A 23,149-nucleotide genomic window follows, 5' to 3' on the forward strand; every position below is an offset into this window, starting at 1 on the left:
AAAACTACCAGCATGTTGTAGGTTAAAGTACTTACTGCCAGAAACTAAGCCTTGGGAGAGATGTTTCAATTTTGGGAGAGGGGGCAAAGGCGGTCTTCATCTCTGTGCTCCTTCCACTCTGCATTTCAGCTAGTCGGGCTTTTTCGCCCATCTAGCTGAGGCATTGGGGAGGGGAGGGAAGGAGGCTGGAGGATTCCTCTTCGGCCGGTCTCCCCAGTGCCCTTCCCGCTCATGGGAAAGCCCCCATTTCCTTCCCTCTGAGGGCATTTCTGTGACCTTGGAAAGACAGCCAGTGAGGTTCTCTCTGCGCCAGGAAGAGAGGGATGGAGCTTGGACACCTGCATCCGGATCCAAACTATCCTACGGTCCCCTGGATGCTGTCTAGGGGGCCATAGGATTGCTCTTCCTGAATGGGGGGTAAACCACAAAAAATTGGAAAAGCTGGTACTTGGGGGAGGGGGAAAGGGTGTGTGGCTGTCTGGGAACCGAGTAGAGCTGGATTGGAAAATACAGAAGATCAGGTCTGGGGCTCAGGCCTAACGTTTTGCACCCCTGATACGAGAGAATGGGTGAATAAATGGATGAACAATTGCTTCAAGGAGAATTGGTAGCCCCAACTGGTATTCTGAACAACTGGGGTGTGTGTGTTTGGACTGGAGTTGATGGTAGAAGTGGTGCTAATCATTGCTGTCCACAGCGCAGGCAAACATCCAACAGGTGCCAATGAAACCCTTTCTACCACTTTCTTCATGTCGATGGTAACAGTAACATATGTGCAACCTGGAGTAAGACCGGTACAGTTGAGGGTGCAAGACTACAGGACAGCTGCTGTTGCAAAAACATTTGTCCCATGGCAGCTTCACAACCCCAAGAGATCCAAGAGAAGACATCTAGCTAACAGTAGTACAATTGGACCAAGACATGTGAACAAAGTGGCATGTGATAAAGTGTCGATTGAACAGCTCCTTCTAGAATTTGGCCATGTGAACGACGGAGGTGAAAGGAAGTGCAGAAGTAAACTTGACACTTAACTTTGGCTGGATCATATTTAGTTCCTACTGAAATCGATAGGACTTATTTGAGCACATGTTTAATTATTCTGTTACAGAAAACATGTACGTGCCACTAAGACTGAGCTTAAATTAGATCTTCCACCGAGGGGGAAAAACACACCTGAGTTCAATGACTAAAAATCAGAATTGTGGTTCTACGACACCTACAAAAGGTTCTGTACATGGAAATGAGGGTTGGGGGTGTGTGACTAATTTGAGTTTGATACAAGCTGTTTGGCTTGTGGTTTCTACTTCTCCATCTTATCACTGCATACATCTTATTGACTCTCCACTGAGTGTGTTGCAAACTATGGGAGGGACCCTAGTTCAATTTCTAGGATTTCCCGATAGGGCTGGGAAAGTCCCCTGTCAAGCACTCTTAGCAGTTAGTGTAGAGGAGACAATACTGAGCTAAATGGACCAATGGTCTGACTCTGAATTAGGCAGCTTCCTAATTTGATTGTGTCCTGAAGCAATTGTATGACTGCTTTGTCATGTGGCACCACAAACTTCAAAACAAGTTTGGGAAGCCTTGTCATCACCCAGTAAACACAGATAGAGTGGTGAGCCAAGTTGGTGGGGAAGCAGTCTAGTGGCTGTTCCAACAACTTTGGAAAGGTGGTAGTGCACCAAGCTGGTTGTATGAATTAAGCCGTACCAATACTAGAATCCTACCAACCAATTCGGGCAAAGCTTTCACACTTAAGTCATCTCTCCGTTTCTAGTACATTACATCTTCAGTCGGGTGGGGAACCTCTGAGGTCTGAATTTCATTTCAGAGAAGTGGCATTCTTGAGGTGGGCGGGGCTGTTATTTATTTATTGTTTTATTTACACTATTTATATACCACTCCATATCTAAAATGGATTCCAGAGTGATGAACTTAAGAAATTAAACAGCAAAAAGAGAAAAACGTTAAAGCAGGATATTAAAATTGTTCAATTTATAACAACAACAACAACAACAACAAGAGGCTGATCAGTTGAGGAATGCTTCCTGGAAAAGAGCACTTTTCAAGAGGTACCGGAAATAGCACAGTGTCGGCGCCTGCCTGACCTCCAGGGGCAGGGAATTCCAAAGAAAAGGCCACCATGCTGAAGGCCGTTCTTCTGGTGGGCTCCAGTCAGGCCATAGGTCCACATAGAACCACCAGGAAGGAGCAAGCTCTTACTGCCAGGAACTCCGCCTTGGGCAGAGGCATTCTGATCTTTTAGAATGGGGGTGTAATTGCACAAAAGCCAAGAAACTAACAAATGATCGGTGGTTGGGGAAAAGGGGTTGTGGCGATCCGGGAAATGCTGGAGGGAAGTATTGGGAAATCCTAGGAGGGCTGGATTTAGCCCCTTGGGCCTGAGGTTTTCCACTTCTCACTTAAATCATCAGTGTTAAACTGTAGGCCTCTGATGCACAGAGCATCTAAAACAAACTAGTTTTGTTGACACTGAACACGATGTCAGTGACAATGAAGCCTTAAGTTGCCTTAATGAAAAGTAAACTGTTTACAGAGCCCAACCTAAGTCGTTTGACTTTGGAGAAAACCACCACAACAGCATCTCGCCACATACCAGCAACACTAACATGTAAAAATGATAGCTGCCATTTCCACAAGCAAAGCAGTGTGGGTGGGTGTTTAATATAATCAAAATACTTAAATGAGGACTTTGTGCCTATATAGGTTGGGGGAGGGGGGGAATATGTGCCAGATTACAAACTATGCTAAAAATGAGAGGAACAGTGAGCAGGGCAGCAGAAGCAAGCATGTGAAAGAATCCCTGGAATGTTACCTGGAGGTCAGTGAGTTTGGCAAGAAGCCTCGCCCAGTCCACATTCCTTCGCATTGCCATCACTGCAAAGCAAGGATCCTCTTCACATACACGAGAGAACAAGCAGACCTACAAGTCGCTAGGAGACTACGCAGGAAGGGAAATTAGGCAGTCACCAGCAGCTCAAAGACACCCTGTTCCCAATTAAGAACATAAGTGCCATGCTGGATCAGACTAAGGGTCCATCTAGTCCAGCACGTTCGCTCAGTGGCCAACCAGTTGTCGACAAAGGATCCACAAGAAGGACACAGTGCAACAGCACCCTCCCACCCATGTCCCCCAGCAACTGGTGTACACAGGCTTACTGGCTCAAATACTGGAGATAGCACACAACCATCAGGGCTAGTAGCCTAACATGGAGTTTGCCTTCTTTACAGCAGCCACACACTGGGTTCACATTTTCATCGAGCTGTCCACCACAATCCCAAGATCGCTTTCTTGTTTGGTCACCGCCAGCTCAGATCCCATTAGGTTATACTTGAAGTTGGGGTTTTTTTGCCCCAACGTGCATCACCTGACACTTGCTTACATTGAACCGCATCTGCCATTTGGATGCCCACTCTCCCAGCTTGGAGAGATCCCTTTGGAGCTCTTCACAATCCCTTTGTGTTTTAACAACCTTAAATAATTTGGTGTCGTCAGCACACTTTGCCACTTCACTGCTCACTCATAATTCCAGATCATTTATGAACAAGCTGAAACGAATTGGTCTCAATACCGATCCCTGTGGGACCCCACTATTTACTTCTCTCCATCGGGAAAATGGACCATTTATTCCTATTCTCTACTTTGTTCTTTAACCAGTTACTGATCCATAGAGGACCTCTCCTTATTCCATGACTACTAAGTTTATTCAGGAGTCTTTGGTGGGGGACTTTATCAAAAGCCTTTTGGAAGTCCAAGTAAACAATGTCCACTGGATCACCCCGTCTACATGTTTGTTGACACTCTCAAAGAATTCTAGTAGATTAGTGAGACAGGACTTGCCTTTGTGGAAGCCATGTTGATTCTTCTTCAGCAGGACCTGCCCTTCTATATGCTTACTAATTTTGTCTTTAATAATGCTTTCAACCAATTTACCTGGAACAGATGTCAAGCTAACCGGCCTGTAATTTCCCAGATCCCCCCTGGATCCCTTTTTGAAAATTGGTGTTACATTGGCCATCTTCCAGTCCTCTGGTACAGAGGCTGAGCTTAGGGACATGTTGCATATTTTTGTGAGGAGGTCTGCAATTTCATATTTACCTTCTTTGAGAACTCTAGAATAGATGCCATCTGGGCCCAGTGATTTATTTGCTTTCAATTTGTCAATAAGGTTGAGAACTTCATCTTTTATCACCACTATTTGCTTCAGTTCCTCAGACTCCCTTCCTGAAAACATCAGTTCAGGCACAGGCATCTGTCCTGTATCTTCTGCAGTGAACACCAATGCAAAGAATTAACTCCGCTGGGTCCACCACATGCATCTTGCCTCCAGTAAGGGGAATTAATGATAATACTTTGAAATGGGAGGGAGGTGCCTAGATAGATTTACTGTTCTGTTTCCTTTGTCAAAGCAATGTTAGGCCTGGTTTACGCATTAAACCAGGTTGTGTGGTTGCTATTTCCTCCAACACCAATCTGATGATATTCATATTTTCTGTTCATGTGGTTATGGCAAACTACACACACACACACACACACACACACACACACACACACACACACACACACCCCTCCTTGTGAGAACCAGGCCTCTATTAAACGTGCCAGTGAGTTAGAGAGTATATGTACTTAGAATCCACAAGTCCACCACTGCAGACCTGGATTTGGTCTGTGCCTTGATGGGACAGAATCTTGTATAAACTGCTTTAAGTTCTAAAAAGTGAAATATAGCTCTACATAAAAACATAAGAGCTATGCTGGAATCAACAAGCAGGGCACGAGTGCAACAGCACCCTCCCACCTGTGTTCACCAGTAACTGGTGTATCTAGGCATACTGCCTCTGATACTGTAGGTAGCACATAGCTGTCAGGACTAGTAGACAGCTATGTGCTACCTTCAGTATCAGAGGCATCCAAGTTGGTGGCCATCACTACATCTTGTGGTAGCGATTTCCATCATTTAACTATGTGCTGTGTGGAGACATTCTTCTTTTTATCTGTCCTGAATCTCCCACCAATCAACTTTATAGGATGACCCCGGGTTCTACTACTTTGAGAGAGGGAGGAAAATGCCTCACTATCCTAGGGTGACCATATGAAAAGGAGGACAGGGCTCCTGTATCTTTAACTGTAATGTAGAAAAGGGAATTTCAGCAGGTGTCAATTGAAGAGGGTGAAATTCTCTCTTCATCAACACAGTTAAAGCTGCAGAAGCCCTGCCCTCTTTTGTATCTGGCCACTCTGCTATAGCTAGTGTAGCTTTAACTGTTGTGATGGAGAGGGAATTTCACCCACTTCAATTGACACCTGCTGAAATTCCCTTTCCTACATTACTGTTAAAGATACAGGAGCCCTGTCCTCCTTTTCATATGGTCACCCTACACTATCCACATTCTCCACACCATGCATAATTTTGTACCCCTCTATCATGTAATAATAGAAGGAGGAGGAGGAGGAGGAGGAGGAACCACCACCACCAAGAGTGCATATTCATGATTTCTTATGGCCAAACTGACATGTTATTCAAATATTTTTTTAAAAAAATTGAATGGGTAAAGTAGACATGGTAGGCGGATCCAGATTGGGATTATGGCAATGGGTTAGGCTTGAATCTTTTATTCCTATCATGGTTGTAATTCAAACTCTGGTGTCAGGTGCCAGTGGGAATTTTCCTCCTGATATAAATAGCAGCCACAGGGCCATGTGTGTCTGTTTCAGGACCACAGCAGGGGCAAATAGTTAAAGCTCCTTCCTCCCACAGTCCCTATCTGGATTAGCCCCTACGGCTTCTATTTCCTTTTTTTTAAAAAAAATCATACCATTACTGATTTGGTGAGTAATGTCAGGTCAAGGTTGGTCCTTCATAGTTAAGGTGTAAGTAATCTATGTTAAATGATCCTGCACTCTTGCTTAGGAACATCAGAAGTACTTTGCAGGATCAGATCAAGGCCAACAACATCCAGCATTCTTTGTAAGGCTCCTAGGAGCAGGTACTAGTTTGGCCTAACACAAAATTGGCCAGTGATGTAGAGAAACCCCCGGCAATTAATTGACAACCACTTTCCAGATGCCCTAGCACTGTTTTATTTTATTTATTATTACATTTATATCCCACCTTTTTCCCCTCTTGCAAGGAACCTAAGACGGCTTACACAGTCCTCCTCCTCTCCATTTTATCCTCATAACAACAACCCTGTGAGGTAGGTTAGGCTGAGAATCAGTGACTGGCCCCAAGTCACCCAACAAGTTTCATGGCGATGTGGGGACTAGAACCCAGATCTCCCAAGTCTCAGTCCAACACTCTATCCACTACACCATGCTGTTGAACCTTCCTCCCAAAGTTGAACATATGAGCTAATCTGACCACACCCCTTACAACACTGAATATAGTTTGAATGTGTTAGGTGAAGAGTTGTAGGTGTAATGTGCCGCTTACTGAGAACTTTGCGCTTCCTGTACTTTAGAGGTGGGTGACATGTAACCCTCCAGATATTGTTGGGCTCCAACTCCAATCAGCCTTAGCCAGCATAGCCAATAGAGGGATGATGGGAACTGCAGTCCAGTCCAACAATTTTTGGAGGCTAGCAACTCCCATTGTCACTCACCGTTAACTATGCTGGCTTAGGGTGACCATATTTTGGAAACCAAAAAGGAGGACAACATGGTCGCCCCCAAGGGGGCGTGTCCAGTACCAAGGGGGCGTGCCCACCTGAACATAGCCTTGGTCACATGTCTGATTTTACAGCACACATTTAAGATAAATCTGTTCTACATAACATCTTAATGTTAAAATCACTGAAATAAAGAACAAGTGAGAGATTCAATGTATCTGAAATTAACTTCACTCACTCCTACTTTTGTAGGTTTTGTTGTACTTTGAAGCTTTTGCTACGGTATACTCTGTGTGTTACATTCTCCCCTTCCCTCAAATATCTTTTCTGACTGTATCTTCACTCATTGCAAGCTGCTGTTGTTATTAACAGGGTTTGCTACTGGCCCCAGATCTGTTTCAAATTTGGCATGGCTAAAGCTCTACCTAAAAGCTATCATGGTGCCAACTTTCAGCACTTTATCTTTAAAAATGACAGCTTAAAAAAAAAAATTAAAACCTCATTTTTAAAAAAAATTCCTAAAAAAATCAATGGATTTTTCAGATCTGTTTTTCAGATCTGTTTCAAATTTGGTGTGGCTAAAGCGTTACCTAAATCCTATCATGGAACAAAGTTTCATCTCTTTATCTTTAAAAATGATTATTTTAAAAATAAGAATTTTAAAACCTCAATTTTTAAAAAAATCCTAAAAAATCAATGGATGAACGGATCTGTTTCAAATTTGGTATGACTAAAGCCCTTCCTAAGAGCTACCATTGTGCCAAGTTTCATGCCTTTATCTTAAAAAATGACAGAGTTATAAGTATTTTTGTTAATTCCCATTAGAGCTGCTCTTTGGAAAAAAAACCGGATTTCCCCTCCCCCACCCAGATTTGCCGTCAAAAACCCAGACAAATCCGGGCAAATCTGGTCATGTGGTCACCCTATGCTGGCTAGGACTGATGGAAGCTGTGGTCCAACAAGACCTGGAGGGCCCCATGTTCCCCACCACTATTTTATATTAACACTTATTTCAGCCCCTAAAGTGGAACAAAGCAGAGCAAGAAGAACAAAGGATGCTATACGAAAGTTTCTGCTGAGCAGAGAGATCTAAGATGCCTCAACTATGTGAGCTAAGCCACAAAGCACATGCGAAGGGGTGGAGGGTGGTTAGGATTAAATACAATCCCAGAATCAAAACACTGAATCAACATTTCATGCTGTTTGCCGCCTACTTTGGCAAGATCTAGAATGCACAACTACGCAGGGTTTAAATGTAATCCTTCTCTGTCCTCCTGCAGTAGAGTGCAAGTCAGCCACCGACTTTAGGCTTTTAGGGAAGCGAAAGTGTAGTCTCACCATTAGCCAGCAGTCTTCTGAAACAGTCATTGTCCTTCTAGGGATATGAGGAAGTGTCACTCCACTAATGTTGTTATTGCAGGGGGTTAATCCTACCATGCTGAGGTCACAAAAGGTAGGTGCCAGATCTTCGCCAAGGGGAGACAGCAAAGGAGACAGGACCTCAAGCTGAAGGCTGAGATGTGGAGGCAGGATGTGGCCCTGTTGTCTTCCTGGCAGCCAAACCCAGAGGAGGGGAGCACAAGGCTACAGGCACTACATCCTAAAATGCTCCCTAACCCAGAAGCAGAGACTAGAGCCTGCTTAGGATAAAGGCCTACTCACAAGCAAAGGCCTCCTTGAGAATATGAAGGCAGAGATAGAAAAGGAAATGGATGCAGCTTGGAGTGCTGCCTTGAAGACTCTGGAGGTGGGAGAGGCTGAGAAACAGTGGTTCTTATGAACTGTTCTCAGGGCCAGAAGAAGCACTGAAGCAGAGGGAAAAGAGCATGGATGATAGTTAACTCTCTTCCCTCCTTCTGAGGTCTTAGGTAACTGGTTGACGTCATCAGGAAGGAGAGTCTAATGGTCCGACCAGGGGAGTTAAGGCTCAATATCTCCCTCCCTCTACACATGCAACAGTTTTCTACTTGTGATGGCCAGAAGGACATAGCTAGTAGACACTTAAGGATCTACCACTTTCCCATTAGTGCCTTTTTTTAAAAGGCCCATTAAATACCTCCACGAGGATACTAGATCTGACATAAAACATGTCTTAACCACAGTAGTTCAATCTTTAAAAACAGAGATTACGAAGGTTCAGATTCACAATTCCACATTTCAAGACACTTTGGCCTATCTGTATCTCTCACCCCAAGGCTCCTCATTGGAACCAGGGTTCTAGCTGTTCTACCCCATTGGTCTTGCTTAGCCGCACCAACTTCCGAAGTTCCTGTTGCCATTGCTAGGAAAAGGTGATGAAATCAGCCTTTGCCTCATGCCCAGGAAGAAAGGAGTGTGTATGTGGGGAAGCGGGGCATGAAGAAACACAATGCCCTACACTAGGAGAAGGGACATGAGTTGGGGGCTGTCATGGTACTACTTCTAGCATTCAAGTCATGCTGAATACATCTGGTTCACCATAAGCTAGCCACTAGAGAGAGGAGATAAGGGTTTTGTTGCCAATGTTGCTTAGTAGTTGAGTACTAAAAGATAACACCTGCAAGGGAACTGACAAAGGTTGAGCGGCGTTATGCCATGTTAAGGTGGCGGCTAAGAGCGGACTGAGAAGTTGTCCATATCCTGCTTTCACGCTGGTAACTTCAACACTTTTCACTAGCTGACATTTCTATACTTACCTCTAACGAATAGGAGCAGTGTAGCGTGGAAGATGTGGTGTGTTGGTTATGTGAGGCATATAAGTGAGAGAGAGAGAGAGAGAGAGAGAGAGAGAGAGAGAGATGATGGGTGCAAGAAAGCATGAACAGACAAAACTCCACTATGTTAGAATGGGTGGGAAATGAATTCCAGTGGCGAAGGGTACTTGAACTTTTCCATGGCCTCCAGTCCTTACCTCCTGTAGTTCCTTCATCAGCTCACTCCCTGTCAAAATATGTAAACTGCAGCATTTGCAAGATACAGAATAAGTCACAGTAGTGGCATTTCTTTTAAAGCATAGAATCCAGGCAGTGAGAACCTATGTGGAAGAACTGGGTGGGGTGGAGAGAACAGACAATAATGAGCAGCCAGAGACATATTAAGTACAATCTATATTATCTCTATATTTTTATTTGTCATATTTTCTTGTTTTCGCAGAGCAGTATAACTTCACAAAGACCAAAACAGAGACAACAGCTTGTCTCTGAGCGCACATCAGTTATTACATGATAGGTACAAAACTAGGTAACTCTTTCTTATCATACAGAGTATTCTCCCCCACCCCATCCCAGTCATTTATATACAAATATCTAAACTACATGGAAAAATAGTAAAAACAAAATTCGAGGGGGGTTTGTTACATGGTAAAAAAAACAAGGAGGGGAAGGAGAGAGCAGGGCAAGGAAGAGAGCAGTGCCAAGAGCATTTTGTTGGGATTGATGTATACGCATGTATATTAAATGTATATTAATATACACATGTATATTAAAATGATCAGCTTCTGAGAAGCCCTAATTGGAATGCATGATCATGGCTGCATGGAGGGTTAAGCTCTTTGGGCCCACAGCAAAACACACACACACACACACCAATCAAAAATAACTTTGCACTGGTTCTTTCATATGGCTCTTTTTTTTTTTTAACTCACACAGTTCAAGACCTTTTGCTATTATTCAGCCATCTCCAACCTGGTGCCCTACAGGTATTTTGGATTTCAACTCTCACCCTGAATTCTGGGAGTTGTATTTGGAGGGCACCAGGTTGGGGGATGCTGTTGCTACTGGACCTCGTTCTTGCTCCGAGAGGGTTATATCTACTTGAAACCACTACTTATAGGAAGCTTCAAGAAAAGCCAGTTCCTATGCACATTATATATTTATATATGGTCTACATTTTAAAAAAGATAAAAATATATAGAGAGAACTCCTCCCAACACTGAAATACCTGCAAGTCAGCAGTACAGCCTTCACCCATACCATACAAAAAGGGGGCTCACCTTGATGACTCATCACAAGTAAATGTAACAGTGTGAATTGCAAATGGGAACACAGGTGGGAATTATATGGAAGCCAAATGGGGCAGAGACGAACAGTCTCCCAGAAGCAGGTATGAGTAAACGGAGCAACATCTCCTCCTCTGTTCCAAAGTCAGAAGTGAAAAGGAACCAAACAAGCAAAAGTTCATTTGAGGGCTCTTTGAAACCTAGCCCTGTGTCATGCCATTACATGAAAGGGTCCTACTGATCGCACAAAAAAGCTATCCTCTCCCATAGGTGCAGAGACCTGAGCCAAGCTCCACAACTGGTGCAAGAGCAGCATGTAGTTTTTCTGCACCAAGAGCTGCACAACTGCGAAAATGCAGTTGCGCTGCTCTGGCAAGGTTCTGCAAGAAAGACTCTCAGAAGTTCAATACAACCACATCTAGTGTTAGAAGAGAAGGCAGAGAGAGCTTAGGATCATGCTACCGCTACAGTGGCACAAATCACTGCTTGATATACTACAATTTAATAATGGGGGTACTGATAGTTGAGGGTTCCTTTAAAAAAAGAAAAAGAAAGAAGCAACAGGATTTTAAAAGTCAACCCACAAGAATATATTGTCCAGGTGTAACTGCAATGAGAGGGATGATTTTGTATTTACAGAAACGTGTTGCTTTTACATCTTCTCTTCTTCTGCTTCCTTTATCTCCTGAGCTGCCAACCCCTCTGGCTCTTTTGAGCAGGGAATATGGATGGAGCTGTTGTGCTCCACCTCCATCCTTCTGGAATGAGTGAAATGCAAACCACAGCAGTAGCACAACCATGCCCCCAGGAAGAAAAGTCCCAAGTCCTGGCAAACCTGCCAAGGCCCAAGCAAACACACTCTTGCCCAACGAAGCAAAACTTGAAGGGTTCGGCGCTTGCCCTTGAGAGCTGCATCAGCCATGGTGTGGGGTGGGGTGTGTGAGCGAGAACATTAAGGCACAGAGAAAAGGAACCAAAAAAAAAAAGCCAAACCTCAGAGATCCTCATTTCTATCTAGACTCTCCATAAAAGCACCGTAAGAGAGCAGGTGCCCCAAAACCACAACAAACTATGGAGGAGAGACATATAGCAGCTTAGAACAGAATTAGCATTTCTAATAGTAGATGAGGAAGAGAAATTGAGAGAGGTGTCAGGGAAAGACGAGGTCTAATGTTATTCCCCTTTTCTGTGGGCAGTGTTAATACAGGCACAAGTAACCACAACAGCAACAGAGAAGTGCAGTACACTGCAATTAATTATATTGTCCTTTCCAGCTTTAAATCATTAACATATCAAGGTTTTTGGAAAAGCCATCAACCAGCATGCTTTTCAGCTTAGAAAGGGGTCTTGCGATTCTTATGTAGTGACTTTCAATAAAGTTTCAGGCCAGGCCTAACAAGGTCAATAGAAAATCAATATACTTTTTTAAAAAAATCAAAAATCAAAAATCATATGGGCTGTAGCGAACGTAACGGCAATATAATAGCTGCACACCACATAGATATGTTTTCAACTCCTAGCCAAACTACAACAGGCCCAGTACAAGAGTGAGGGAAGAGAAGATGGAATGTTCACCATCTCAGGCAAACTCTATCCCACTGGCACTTAAAATTAACTATTAACAAAGGTAAAATATTGACAAACAGCAAGGAGACCTGGTAACTTGCAACAGATGTTCTGGAATTTAAAACATAAGAATATACAGCTCTTAAGAAGAAGGTTAGATGCGGTAAAGACATTTTAATATCAATGTTTGTAGAACTCCTTCACAAGAGAGAATACAAAAGAGAATGAAATTAATGACTGGAGAAATAAATGCCTAAATACACATGATCTAACCAGCAATGGAAATCTGTGCAGGAAAGCAGACTTTTGCATGTGGATTCAATAGCTGGATCAGACACCATGTACGCAGATCAGAGGCACATCTGAAGTGTATGGATGGGATGTGCATTTTCAATCCTCTTGGCATCCTCATCCAATATAAGGGGCAGTATGTTGTGTGAGAGCTCCTCTCTGGGTTGTGCCCATCATCATCTTCCAAATGCCTTTTCCTCTATAGATGGAGCAAATCCTATTTTTTCAGGAAGTGCCTTGTAATCTCTTGAAATGTTGGGCAAGAAACGCATCACAGAATCCGCCCTCCACTTCAACAAGGAGAAAGAGGCTTCAAGACCTGCTCACCGTTTCAATCCAGAAGTTGTTTCTCTTCCTTTCCCCATCTCTACTTCCCCTATTCTAAAACAGAATATTGCTCCATTCTGAAGTACCCAATGCTGATCATTGGCAGAGGCAGATCACACATGGAAAAGACCAACGGGAATTCTGGTCATGATCCCAAAGTTGGTCAAAGTTAATAATGGGACAATGTTTAGGGATGAGGTTCAACCTATACATCCCAAATAACTACCCAGAAATATGTGTATGGAAGTACATTTTAGTAGTGCAGTGGGGAAAAGAAATCTCAGCTGCTTCTGGTTTCAGCCAGTCATATCCAAACATCTTAACAAATGTGTTAAGATACAGCCTCTTTTCTTCAAGTTTCTTGAGCCTGACCCCTCTACCACCAGCCCTCCTCTTTAAAAAATAGCAGAAAAAACACCCCAAAGAAAGTGCGTGCCACTCATCCTGGGCCTTTGCTCTACTCTATGCCAGGTGGATTTAAGTGTTCTTTATCTCTTCCTTATTAAGTGAAACGTGCTCCAGTTAAGCCTTTAGGGAAGAGTCTAGGAATGACCATCCAAACCACTCATATTAGCCACAATAGTCCATGCTCACAATTGGCAACAGGAAGTGCCCATTCCTGACTTGAGCACCATTTAAAAGGGAGGTGGGGCTATGACCTGCGTTCCTGGTTCAATAAATAAAGGGAATGTTCCAGGGTGTGTCGTGATCCATCACCCCCTTAGAACTCATCGTCCGAGCTCAGGAGCAGGGTCTTCTCATTGTCACGGGCGCCAGAGCTGCTATGGGAGCGTGAGATGACGTGACCACCATTACGCCAGGGTGGTCCATGTTCTAGGGTTGACTGCTGAGTGTACTGCTGGTAGGCTGGAGAGAAGTTGTGGATGGCATCCTGCACTATGTCATGGGGGTTCATGGTTTCCTTAAGGCTGCTAGAGATGCTCTTCATGGGGGCGCAACGGCCTAGAGGAAAAGACAGCACGTTAAGAATGACTGAGGATAGAGTCCCCCTTTCCCCCCACCCAAATACCCCCATAAATTTGGGCAAAAGCTGCCTGCAGTTCACTTCAGAAACTAAAGGAGGGTTGGTGACATGAGATTAGAAGAGCGCAAAAGCAAAATGCATGATGGACAAAATGCTGACAACCCTTGGGAGGCACCTAGGTTGCAAAATGATCGCCACCTAAGTTGCAAACTGATACTTTCAAGGGTTAGGGAAGATTACAGGACAGAAAAGGGATAGGAAATGCATTCAGGAGGAAAGAGATCTGGTACCAAGTGGCTTAAGGTGGCCACTGTCCAAGACAGCGAGAAAGATAGTGAGAGAAAGGGAGAGTTCAGACAACTGTTCAAATTGGGCCTTCAGTGTCTGCTGAAGGGAAGATGGAACCAGATCAAAGTGGAAGTCAAACTTTAGGGTAGGGAATGGAGGAAAGGAGTTATTGCAAGACTTTATGGTGTACACCACATATAGGTGCAGAAGAAGAATGACTGTTTCCAAACGTTTCTAATTTTATTAACAATCCAACCACAATAGTCATCTTCTAATTTTAATATTTTATATTTAAATGACTGTGAAACCTACAGTTTGGGCAATGTGTTAAGAATGTCCTTTTTATTAGTTAAAAAAATAAAAGAAAAATAAAACTATATCAAGGATATAGCCAACAAATTGAAGGCAATTTCCAGAAGGGTAGCCATTTTCGTCTGCTGTAGCAAAATCAACAAAGAGTCTTACAGATGAAGACATTTATTATTGAAGGCAGTGAGTCAAAGAAACCATAGGTACACACAGTGGAGATTCTTATGCGCAACTGAAGGGTTCTTTAAAGTTTTTTACCAAAGCAATTCCCACTACTGGAGGGGCAAGCCACTTCCACTATAAAAACAGCCTGCCTCTTTGGTAGTCAGAGCCACTGAGGCAAAACCTTCAAAGCATCCCAAGCATTCATGATCCACATGTATTCATTTGTTGTACATAATTGCAGGCACACAGAACAGATAAGGTGGGGACCTGAAAGGAGTAATAGCAGCAAATGGTGTCTCAACAACGAGAAACAGAAACAAATGCAGAGAGAGCACGGCACCTACCATATGGCCCATATGATGGAACAGCTGCGCCAGACACCAGAGCCCAAAGCAAGGGAAAGAGGAGAGAGGGGAAAATAAACAAGAGAGGAAGATATGGGAAACAACAGTCTGAAAAGGCAGGTTAATCTCAGACTCTCCGCCAGGACACTGTCATAATTTTCAACTCGATAGCAAGCCTAGTATATTACATATTAAATACAAGATTTTAGAGGAGACTGCAAAACCCTGCTATTTAGCTATGCCCACCACCAAATCTTGTAAGAGGTGGAATTCCTAGCCTACACCTCCCAACCCCCCTCAACACTGCTCTTGACCTAGTCCCCTTCCCCCCAAGCAACTAGACAGAGAGAATCTGTGCAATATTCATATTAAAAGGATTAGCTGTGTCAGCCCAATTATTAGTATTAAGAAAAGGGAAAAGACATACTTTGCTGATTTCTCTTTACTGTCGAATATCTACATCACTCTGGAGACATATTCTTGCTGCCCCAGAAGTGGGTCTCTGGCTTTCTCTGCCCTCAGTATCTCCACAGGGACACCCCCCCCCCAACACACCCTCCCTCCCTCCCTCCCATCCCCCCGTCTTCTCAACAAGGCTACTGCTCCAAAGCTATTTCCCCATATTTGACAGAGATCCACGGTCAAATAGGCAAATGGACACCAGATCGGGCACTGACCTGTGCGCAAATACAACCAAAGAGCAGTGCTCAGCTGCCCACATGGTTTAAAGGGAGAATAAACTCATCTGGGTTCATATGCCTTCTCTCACCACAGCCCCAGGAGTGCCCTGCCTCCATACCTTGCGCATCAAGACGCTTGTCTGCATAGACCTTGTACGTGAACGCATGGCGCAGAGCAATGGCCGCAAAGAACATTTCCACACAGATGATGAAGTCCTGGTAGCCAGCTGCCACTGTCCCCTCAGATACATTGGCTGAGTGGATCTTAGGAATTGTACCGCACTTCTCCAGGATGGCCAACAGCATCCCTGAACAGAACAAAAACGTATTGTAAGAACTGAGCGGGGCCTGAGAATGCCCTGCAGCACAGAGGACAGCTCTTGGCAAAAGGGCCCAGAGTCCAATGTAGATGTTTGTCTTTGTTGCCCGTTCTGAATCTGTCCCTTTTGCAATGTTTTATTATTACTGCTGAAATTTTATTGGTAGCTGTATTTCCTATTTAACCTTCTTTGAGAATAGTTGTTGAAAAGTGGGCTATAAACCCCACTCCCTGCACATTTTATCTGCACACAAACACAATCAGTCTTGGGCTGGTAGAAATTAGAGCTATTTATTGCTCATATTAATTCTACAACACTGCCTCTTATGCTTTATGGAATTGTACTCCCTAATCTTTCAAATGTTACTTTTTCCCCTACATATTCCCAATCAAGACACCTCACCCTCCTTTACAACTTGCTCGATCCTACCCCGCTCAGCACATCTTTAGTTCCCCACCCTCCTGGCTCCGACACACACCCTACTACGTTCCTTCCCTCTGGCTCCTACACATTCCTTTTGGAATGGATTGGCAGTAGATTCAGGAGACAGGCAAGCCTTCTTGAGGCACTCCTAGCCATGGAGGGAAGAAGGGGACAGGGAATGTCTGCAGAACTGAAGCTGCCCCTGTTCAGAAGACACCTTAAACTATGGCTTTAACCATGGTGAATAAGGCAAAAAGCCTCATTCACTGTGGTTAAAGCCATGGTTTAAGTGTCTTCTGAACAGGGCCATTGTGTCCCTCTCACCCCTCCATGGTTAAGAGAAGGCTACGGAGACAGACAAAAGTACTACATACAGTATCTGTTTCATAATTTACTTGTAAATTTGACTTCACTCTATTTCACAAATATTTTATGAATTATATTTCTTTAGGTTTTCTATTTCCACAGGTCTTTATTGTGGGCTGTTATTAATCACTGGTATCTTAGCACAAACATCTCTCTCTCTCTCTCTCTCTCTTATTAAATTGGAAGGTCACAAGTTGCTCAACTTTGGTTGCTTCACTTGCAATGACTGTAGATTCAGGGACTGACTGTTACCTGATACACTCACATTTTGCTCTGTACAGCCCCATTTCCCCCTTCTCAGCTCTGCTCCTGCCTTGCTCCAGCACACAGTCCTCAGCAGAAACTATTTATCTCCAGAATCCTCCAACTGTACACCTGCACAGCCTGACCATTTTCTCCCATTTTGCTGCATATCTTGAGGGAAGACTTGTGTCAGCAGGGATCCACTCCTATCCTCACCTTGGGTTCATTTGGCACTCAGCACAGCTACACATTGGGACATTCACTTTACTTAACAGAGCAGCACTTTAAGTCAGAAGGAAAACGGCGAGAGATGGGCCTTTCAGAAAATGCAGTATCAATCATTTTCACTTCCCCATAAAAAGGCAGAATCCCCATAAAAAGGCATGAGGGAAAATCCTTTCACTAGGATGCTGAACTTACTAAAAGAAAAATCAAGGCCCCAATATCATCTGGGGGGTGGGGGTGGAAATGACTGATCGTATCTGAGCTGATAGTTACTAAGCCCAGTTCAGAAAAACTGCAATCAGTTTGGTGCTCCTGCAAAACGTGCCATTCTGCACCTGTCAACACCAGCTAAGGTGCAAAGTGATGGCCAACTTGGACCCAGGAAAGCAGTTATTCCTATTACACACAACGTGGCAGATGTAGGCTTTGCACTAGCATAGCTCGTTTTCCCCATCCTATGGCTTATATGGCAATGTGACCAATACGGCACGTGGACGTCAACTAGAGCAACCACTGGCTTATTATGTACGGGGTTACTGATCCAACAAGGACACCCCAATCACATGGAGCACTTAAAAATAAACGATATGCAGTTAACAGAACAAGCACAAACTGTGAAGAAAAAAAATCTGTCTTGTAATTCTAAAAAAATACTACAGTATTTTATATTTGCTATCTTGATCAAGAGAAACAATTGGGAATAAATAATGAGTTTCTGAAATCTCCTGCCATGAGTTACCTTATTATAGCACAGTGGGACTGCTTGGAGGGTCAAGAGCAGAGGTGAGTATTATAATATGAATACAGGGATAACCTAGCTTCAGTTGTCCATACTCTGGTAACCTCCAAATTAGATTACTGCAATGCCTTCTACATGGGGCAGCCTTTGAAGACGGTTCAGAAGTTGCAGCTTGTGCAAAATGCAGCAGCCAGATTGATAACTGGAACAAGGAGGTTCAGACATATAATACCAATTCTGGCCTGCTTGCATTGGCTGCCTATACGTTTCCGAGCCCAATTCAAGGTGCTGGTTTTAACCTATAAAGCCCTACATGGCTTGGGACCACAATACTGCAGAGGCCACCAGTGAGGGAGGAAGCAGCAGCCAGGCACCTCTCCACCGTGCCTGGGTCCAGCTCCAGCTGAGAGCCCCCTCCATCCTGCTACCAACTGTCTCTGCAGAGGCCACCAGAGAGGGAGGAAGCAGCAGCCAGGCCCCTCTCCACCGTGCCTGGGTCCAGCTCCAGCTGAGAGCCCCCTCCATCCTGCTACCAACTGTCTCTGCAGAGGCCACCAGTGAGGGAGGAAGCAGCAGCCAGGCCCCTCTCCACCGTGCCTGGGTCCAGCTCCAGCTGAGAGCCCCCTCCCTCCTACTACCAACTGTAACTGCTGAACTTTCCAACTAAGATTGTAGTGCCTGAGTTTGCTTTCCTTTTCCCCCTCCTCCTCCTCCCTCCCAATCCCCTTTCCTTTTGTGTCATGTCTTTTAGATTGTAAGCCTGTGGGCAGGGACTGTCAAGAAATACTTTTGTAAGCCGCCGTGAGAGCCTTTTTTGGCTGAATGGCGGCATAAAAATACTTAAATAAATAAATAAATAAATAAATACCTGATGGAACGCCTCTCCTGACATGAACCTACCCATACACTGCGCTCAACATCTAAGGTCCTCTTCCAAGTGCCTCCTCCAAGGGAAGCTCGGAGGATGGCAACAAGGGAGAGGGCCTTTTCAGTAGTGCCCCCCCCCCAACTGTGAAATGATCTCCCCGATGAGGCTTGCCTGGTGCCAACATTGTTATCTTTTAGGCACCAAGTCAAGACTTTTCTTTTCTCCCAGGCATTTAACACCATTTAACAACACTAAGTTTGTTTTTTAACGGACCGCAGAACTGTTGTTTTTAAATAGATACTGTTGTTTTTATACTGTTGTTTGTATGTTTTTAAATTTTGTATACTTTTTAAATGTTTACTGTTTTTAACTTTTGTAAATCGCCCAGAGAGCTTTGGCTATGGGGTGGTATATACGTAAATGTAACAAATAAATAAATAAATAAATAAAATACTTAGGAAGGCAACAGTCAGAAATGGCAGAGATGAAGACTGTGATTAGCTTAAGATAGGATTTACGAAATCAGGAGATAAAGATTTGTGTGTCTATTAGGGCGCAATGCTATGTCCCCTAGACAGTGTCGAAGGGGCCGTAAGAGGGACCGCCCTCCCCCTCACAGCCGTTGCAGAAAGAACCGTGCTGGCTGGCATGCAAGGTCAGAAACCCAACCTCAGAGAGAGGGGAAAGAGGGCATTTGGTGGGCAGGGAGGGGAGGAGACTGGAGCAGCCAGGATATGACCTATCCCAAGGACTCTCCAGGCTCCTTCCATTCCCCTCTGAAACGCTCTGAAAAATGCAGGTTGGGAGGATGGAGTGGCAAAGATGGCCTCTGCCACTCCTCCTGCCCTGCATAGGATGCTCGTAAGCCTCTGGGTTCGGGGCTTATGGTCATCGAGGCCACAACCCATAGGACTGCACTTGTATGCAAGTATCACCATCATGTTTTAATAGTTTACCAGGCCTTCGCAGATGTATCTGCTTGTGGATTGCGGGTATCTGTTTTGGTTGTCTCACCTTGCCAGAAGGACAGGAAAATGACAGACTTGATCATGAAGAATTTCAGGACAGGGCTGTAGGGACTGAGCAGTTCACGTGTGGCGAAATAGAAGAGGAAGAGGGCATAGAGGGCCAAACTGACAGAGATATTGTAAATGATTGTCACGTAGAGGTACCCGCTTGTGACACTGTAAGGAAAACACACACACATGAACGTTCAGTTTCTCAGGTATCTTGAGTGCCTTCTTTCTCAGACAGTATTAGAAAGACTACTCCTTACAGAAATGACCCTTCCCAGCTCCATCACTAAACAATGACCCAATGCCAAGCTACACATGGATAATATATCATGACTTCATACATTATAGCAACCCCCATTCACAATACATTCAGGATGCATCAGAGTCTAAAAAATGTGGCAGCTATGGAGAAAATCTGTATATATGATGGAACCAAATCTGTTGGGAATCAACATGTGGACGCTTTACCAGATCTTCTCCTGTGGCTGCACATATCCCAGTGGTCTTGCCACTAGGCCCTTCTATCTATTTTGTTCCCACCCTATTCCTCAAAGGTTTGGCGCAACTTACAATAAAGATTTTAAATTTAGCCTCACAACAATTCTGTGAAGTTAGGCCAAGAGCAACTTGCTCAAGGTTGTTTTTTGTTGTTTATTCGTTCAGTCGCTTCCGACTCTTCGTGACTTCATGGACCAGCCCACGCCAGAGCTTTCTGTTGGCTGTCGCCACCCCCAGCTCCCCCAAGGTCAAGTCTGTCACCTCCAGAATATCATCCATCCATCTCCCAGATCTGAACCCAACACAATGCATGATATTGCACATTCTTGTAGTCATGGCTTTATTTCATTCTCCCAGATCTTAGGCTAGGCGAGCCTTTCCTTTTGAAAAGAAGTTCTTCACAGAACTGCCAGCTAAGTATTTCTTGACAAAGAAGCCTGTTTATAATGAAATTATTTACTTACTCGAAGTCCCCGTCACGGTACTTGCCAAATGCCTGAAGGACAACTGTAATAATTGCCATGAGGGGCTTCACCACACAGAACTGCAGAGTAGCCTGGAGAAGAGGAAGGAAGGAGGGAGAGAACAATGAGTAGATCTCCTTAGCCTTTAAACTCTAACCAGTCCCATCTACCTACCTCAGCCACAACTGCAGCACTTTTAACATGGAACTATGGCCAGGAATCTCTGTTCAAGCAGACTGACCCTTTCTTCATAGGGTAAAAGCATATTTAAACACATGGCTTCTCCTCTGTCTGAAGACTGGATGGTGCCTAACTAATCCCGAGGTTTGACTGAGAAAGACCACACCATCTGCTCCACAGCAAGGAACTGCCAGGTTTCTCCCACCCCTGCCCTGCCAAACCTTTCATCCCCATGAAGAAGAAGAAGAAGATGCAGAGTGGAGAATAATAACCTATCAGGAAACTTTGAAGACATACAAAAATAGACAATATGGTTGTTTTAAAGACCAAATTTTGCTCTAAGTGCTTCGAGCTTAGAGAACTAGTTCTCAGCAATCTAGAGACAGAAACCAAAGGTATATTTATAGATGTAAATCTAAGCAAATACTTTTCATAGTGGATGGACAAGGTGGTCAGAAAAAATATTAGCAGTCTGTTTTGTACACAATTAATTAATCATCAGGGGCAATGAAGACTGTTGTAATACTCAAAAACCCTAGCATTTTATAAAGAGAAGAGAGAGAGAAAACAGAGTGCCACATTTCTACATAACTTGGCATGTCTGCCCTAGTGGTTCTCAAATGCATTGGTCTAGTGGTGGGCAGGACCATGTATAGTTTTCATCAGATACTCTTCTTGCAATAACTCTTCATTTGGCCTCTCTCACTGCAGAATCATCTTCTTTTATTTGTCGCTTGCAGTGAATGTGTGTCCTTGGCAAAGGTTTTCCTTCCTTTCTTCTCTATCATTGCTTAATATAAAGGGACATTCCAGAGAGAAAAGAGTAGGAGTTGAAAATTTTGCTCAGAGGGAAGTAGCAGACATCTTAAACTTAGTGCCATACTTTAAACTGAGTTCCCTCTTCTAGATTAGCTTGCCTTAAGATAGAAACAAGCTTTATTGTCCATATACCCGTGTGTGTGTTGGCTTTGTCCTCCATCAACTCATCTGGGTACATACTTCTCCAGAGAGACCCTGTTTAAATCTGCCTATAGCAACTTGCTTATTCAGTCCCTTAATGAAAAGATGGGGTGTCATGCTGTCATGTTTTATTCTCTGTGTGTGTGTGCGTGTGTGTGTGTGTTTAATGTGAGCCATTGTATGGGGGCCCTTTTCAGGGCTGAAAAGTAGCATATAAATACTTTTATAAACAAAAGGTGCAGCTTTTCCCATTTTTTGAGGCCAGATTGCAGAGAATATGAGTAGCTGACAATGGCCTGTGAACACATTAGAAATGTTTTAGATATGTAATAGAATGTCCTGGTGCAGGCGGGTGGACTAGATCAGAGGTGGGAGATTCCTGACCATTGACCATGCTGACAGGGGCTTCTGAGAGTTGAAGTCCCAAACACCTGGACATGTACCTTCTGCCCAAACCTCGACTAGATCACCTACTGGATCCCTTCCAAATTTATGATTCACGTCACTCTCAGCAAAGGGAATGGCAGCTATACCATTTGCTTTCCAAGAGATATTATGAAGGGGTGACACCATGCAAGACTAAGATTGCAGCAGGAACCTCCTCCTTTGTAGTAACCAGGGAAGCAGTAGAGGCAGTTATATGTAGGAGAAAGCCAACGGAGGGGAAAAGATTGCTTGTGATAAGATGCTCTTGGGTGGTGAACATAAGACTTCAAGGAGATTAAGAATCCCAGCATAAGCCAGCCGGTGAGTCATTGCCAAGTTGTGAATTGGAAAAGGTCAAGCTAATTGTTAAACTGTGCTTCTGAGCTTCCTCTTCTCTGTTCTGGGGATTGTTTAATCATTTTCCTGCAGCCCAATCCCACGAGCGTTTATTTTTAGACACTTCCTGGTGAAGAAAGTGTTAAGACATACGGGAAGAACAAGAGGGTGCAGGTGACCTAGACAGTTAACTCTGTCATCAGGCAGAAGTCAAGGAAAGAACCAACAAATCAGAGGCTAGTATGGAACTGGACCTGTCCAGCGACATCTCTCACACCATTCAAGCTTCTGTGTGATGTCCTCCAAAGTTCACGTTTTCCCCTGGCAAACAGAAACCCAGGAACAAGCAGTGCATCTCCTTCTTCATGGGGGTGGAAGGTTTGGCAGGGGTGGGGTGGGGAGAGTGACTTGATCCAGTCAAACCTGTAGCTTCAACTGCTGATTTCAGAGGAACCCTTTGTTGAGCAGATAAGCGATGCCCACACACTTCATGACCACCTCCATGGCAGCCAGACTGAGACAGC

At 44.1% G+C, this 23,149-nt stretch overlaps 1 protein-coding gene across 2 annotated transcripts in view; it reads right to left on the bottom strand.

Annotated features, from left to right (window-relative positions):
• Positions 1-9,708: 9,708 nt before the first annotated feature.
• TMEM184B (transmembrane protein 184B) overlaps positions 9,709-23,149 on the bottom strand; it is a 40,991-nt gene continuing 27,550 nt past the window's right edge. Inside the window, exons 6-10 of one of the 2 annotated variants that reach the window (XM_063133541.1) lie at positions 20,724-20,815; positions 19,760-19,929; positions 15,681-15,869; positions 14,882-14,905; positions 9,709-13,753 (exon numbers count right to left, since the gene is read on the bottom strand). In XM_063133541.1, coding sequence (XP_062989611.1) covers positions 13,512-13,753; positions 14,882-14,905; positions 15,681-15,869; positions 19,760-19,929; positions 20,724-20,815 — 717 coding nt within the window. In that variant the 3' untranslated portion in view covers positions 9,709-13,511. The remainder of the gene's footprint in view (positions 13,754-14,881; positions 14,906-15,680; positions 15,870-19,759; positions 19,930-20,723; positions 20,816-23,149) is intronic. The other variant, XM_063133542.1, reaches the window with a different exon arrangement.

Source organism: Elgaria multicarinata, chromosome 9 (genome assembly GCF_023053635.1).
Source record: "Elgaria multicarinata webbii isolate HBS135686 ecotype San Diego chromosome 9, rElgMul1.1.pri, whole genome shotgun sequence".
NCBI lineage: Eukaryota > Metazoa > Chordata > Lepidosauria > Squamata > Anguidae > Elgaria > Elgaria multicarinata.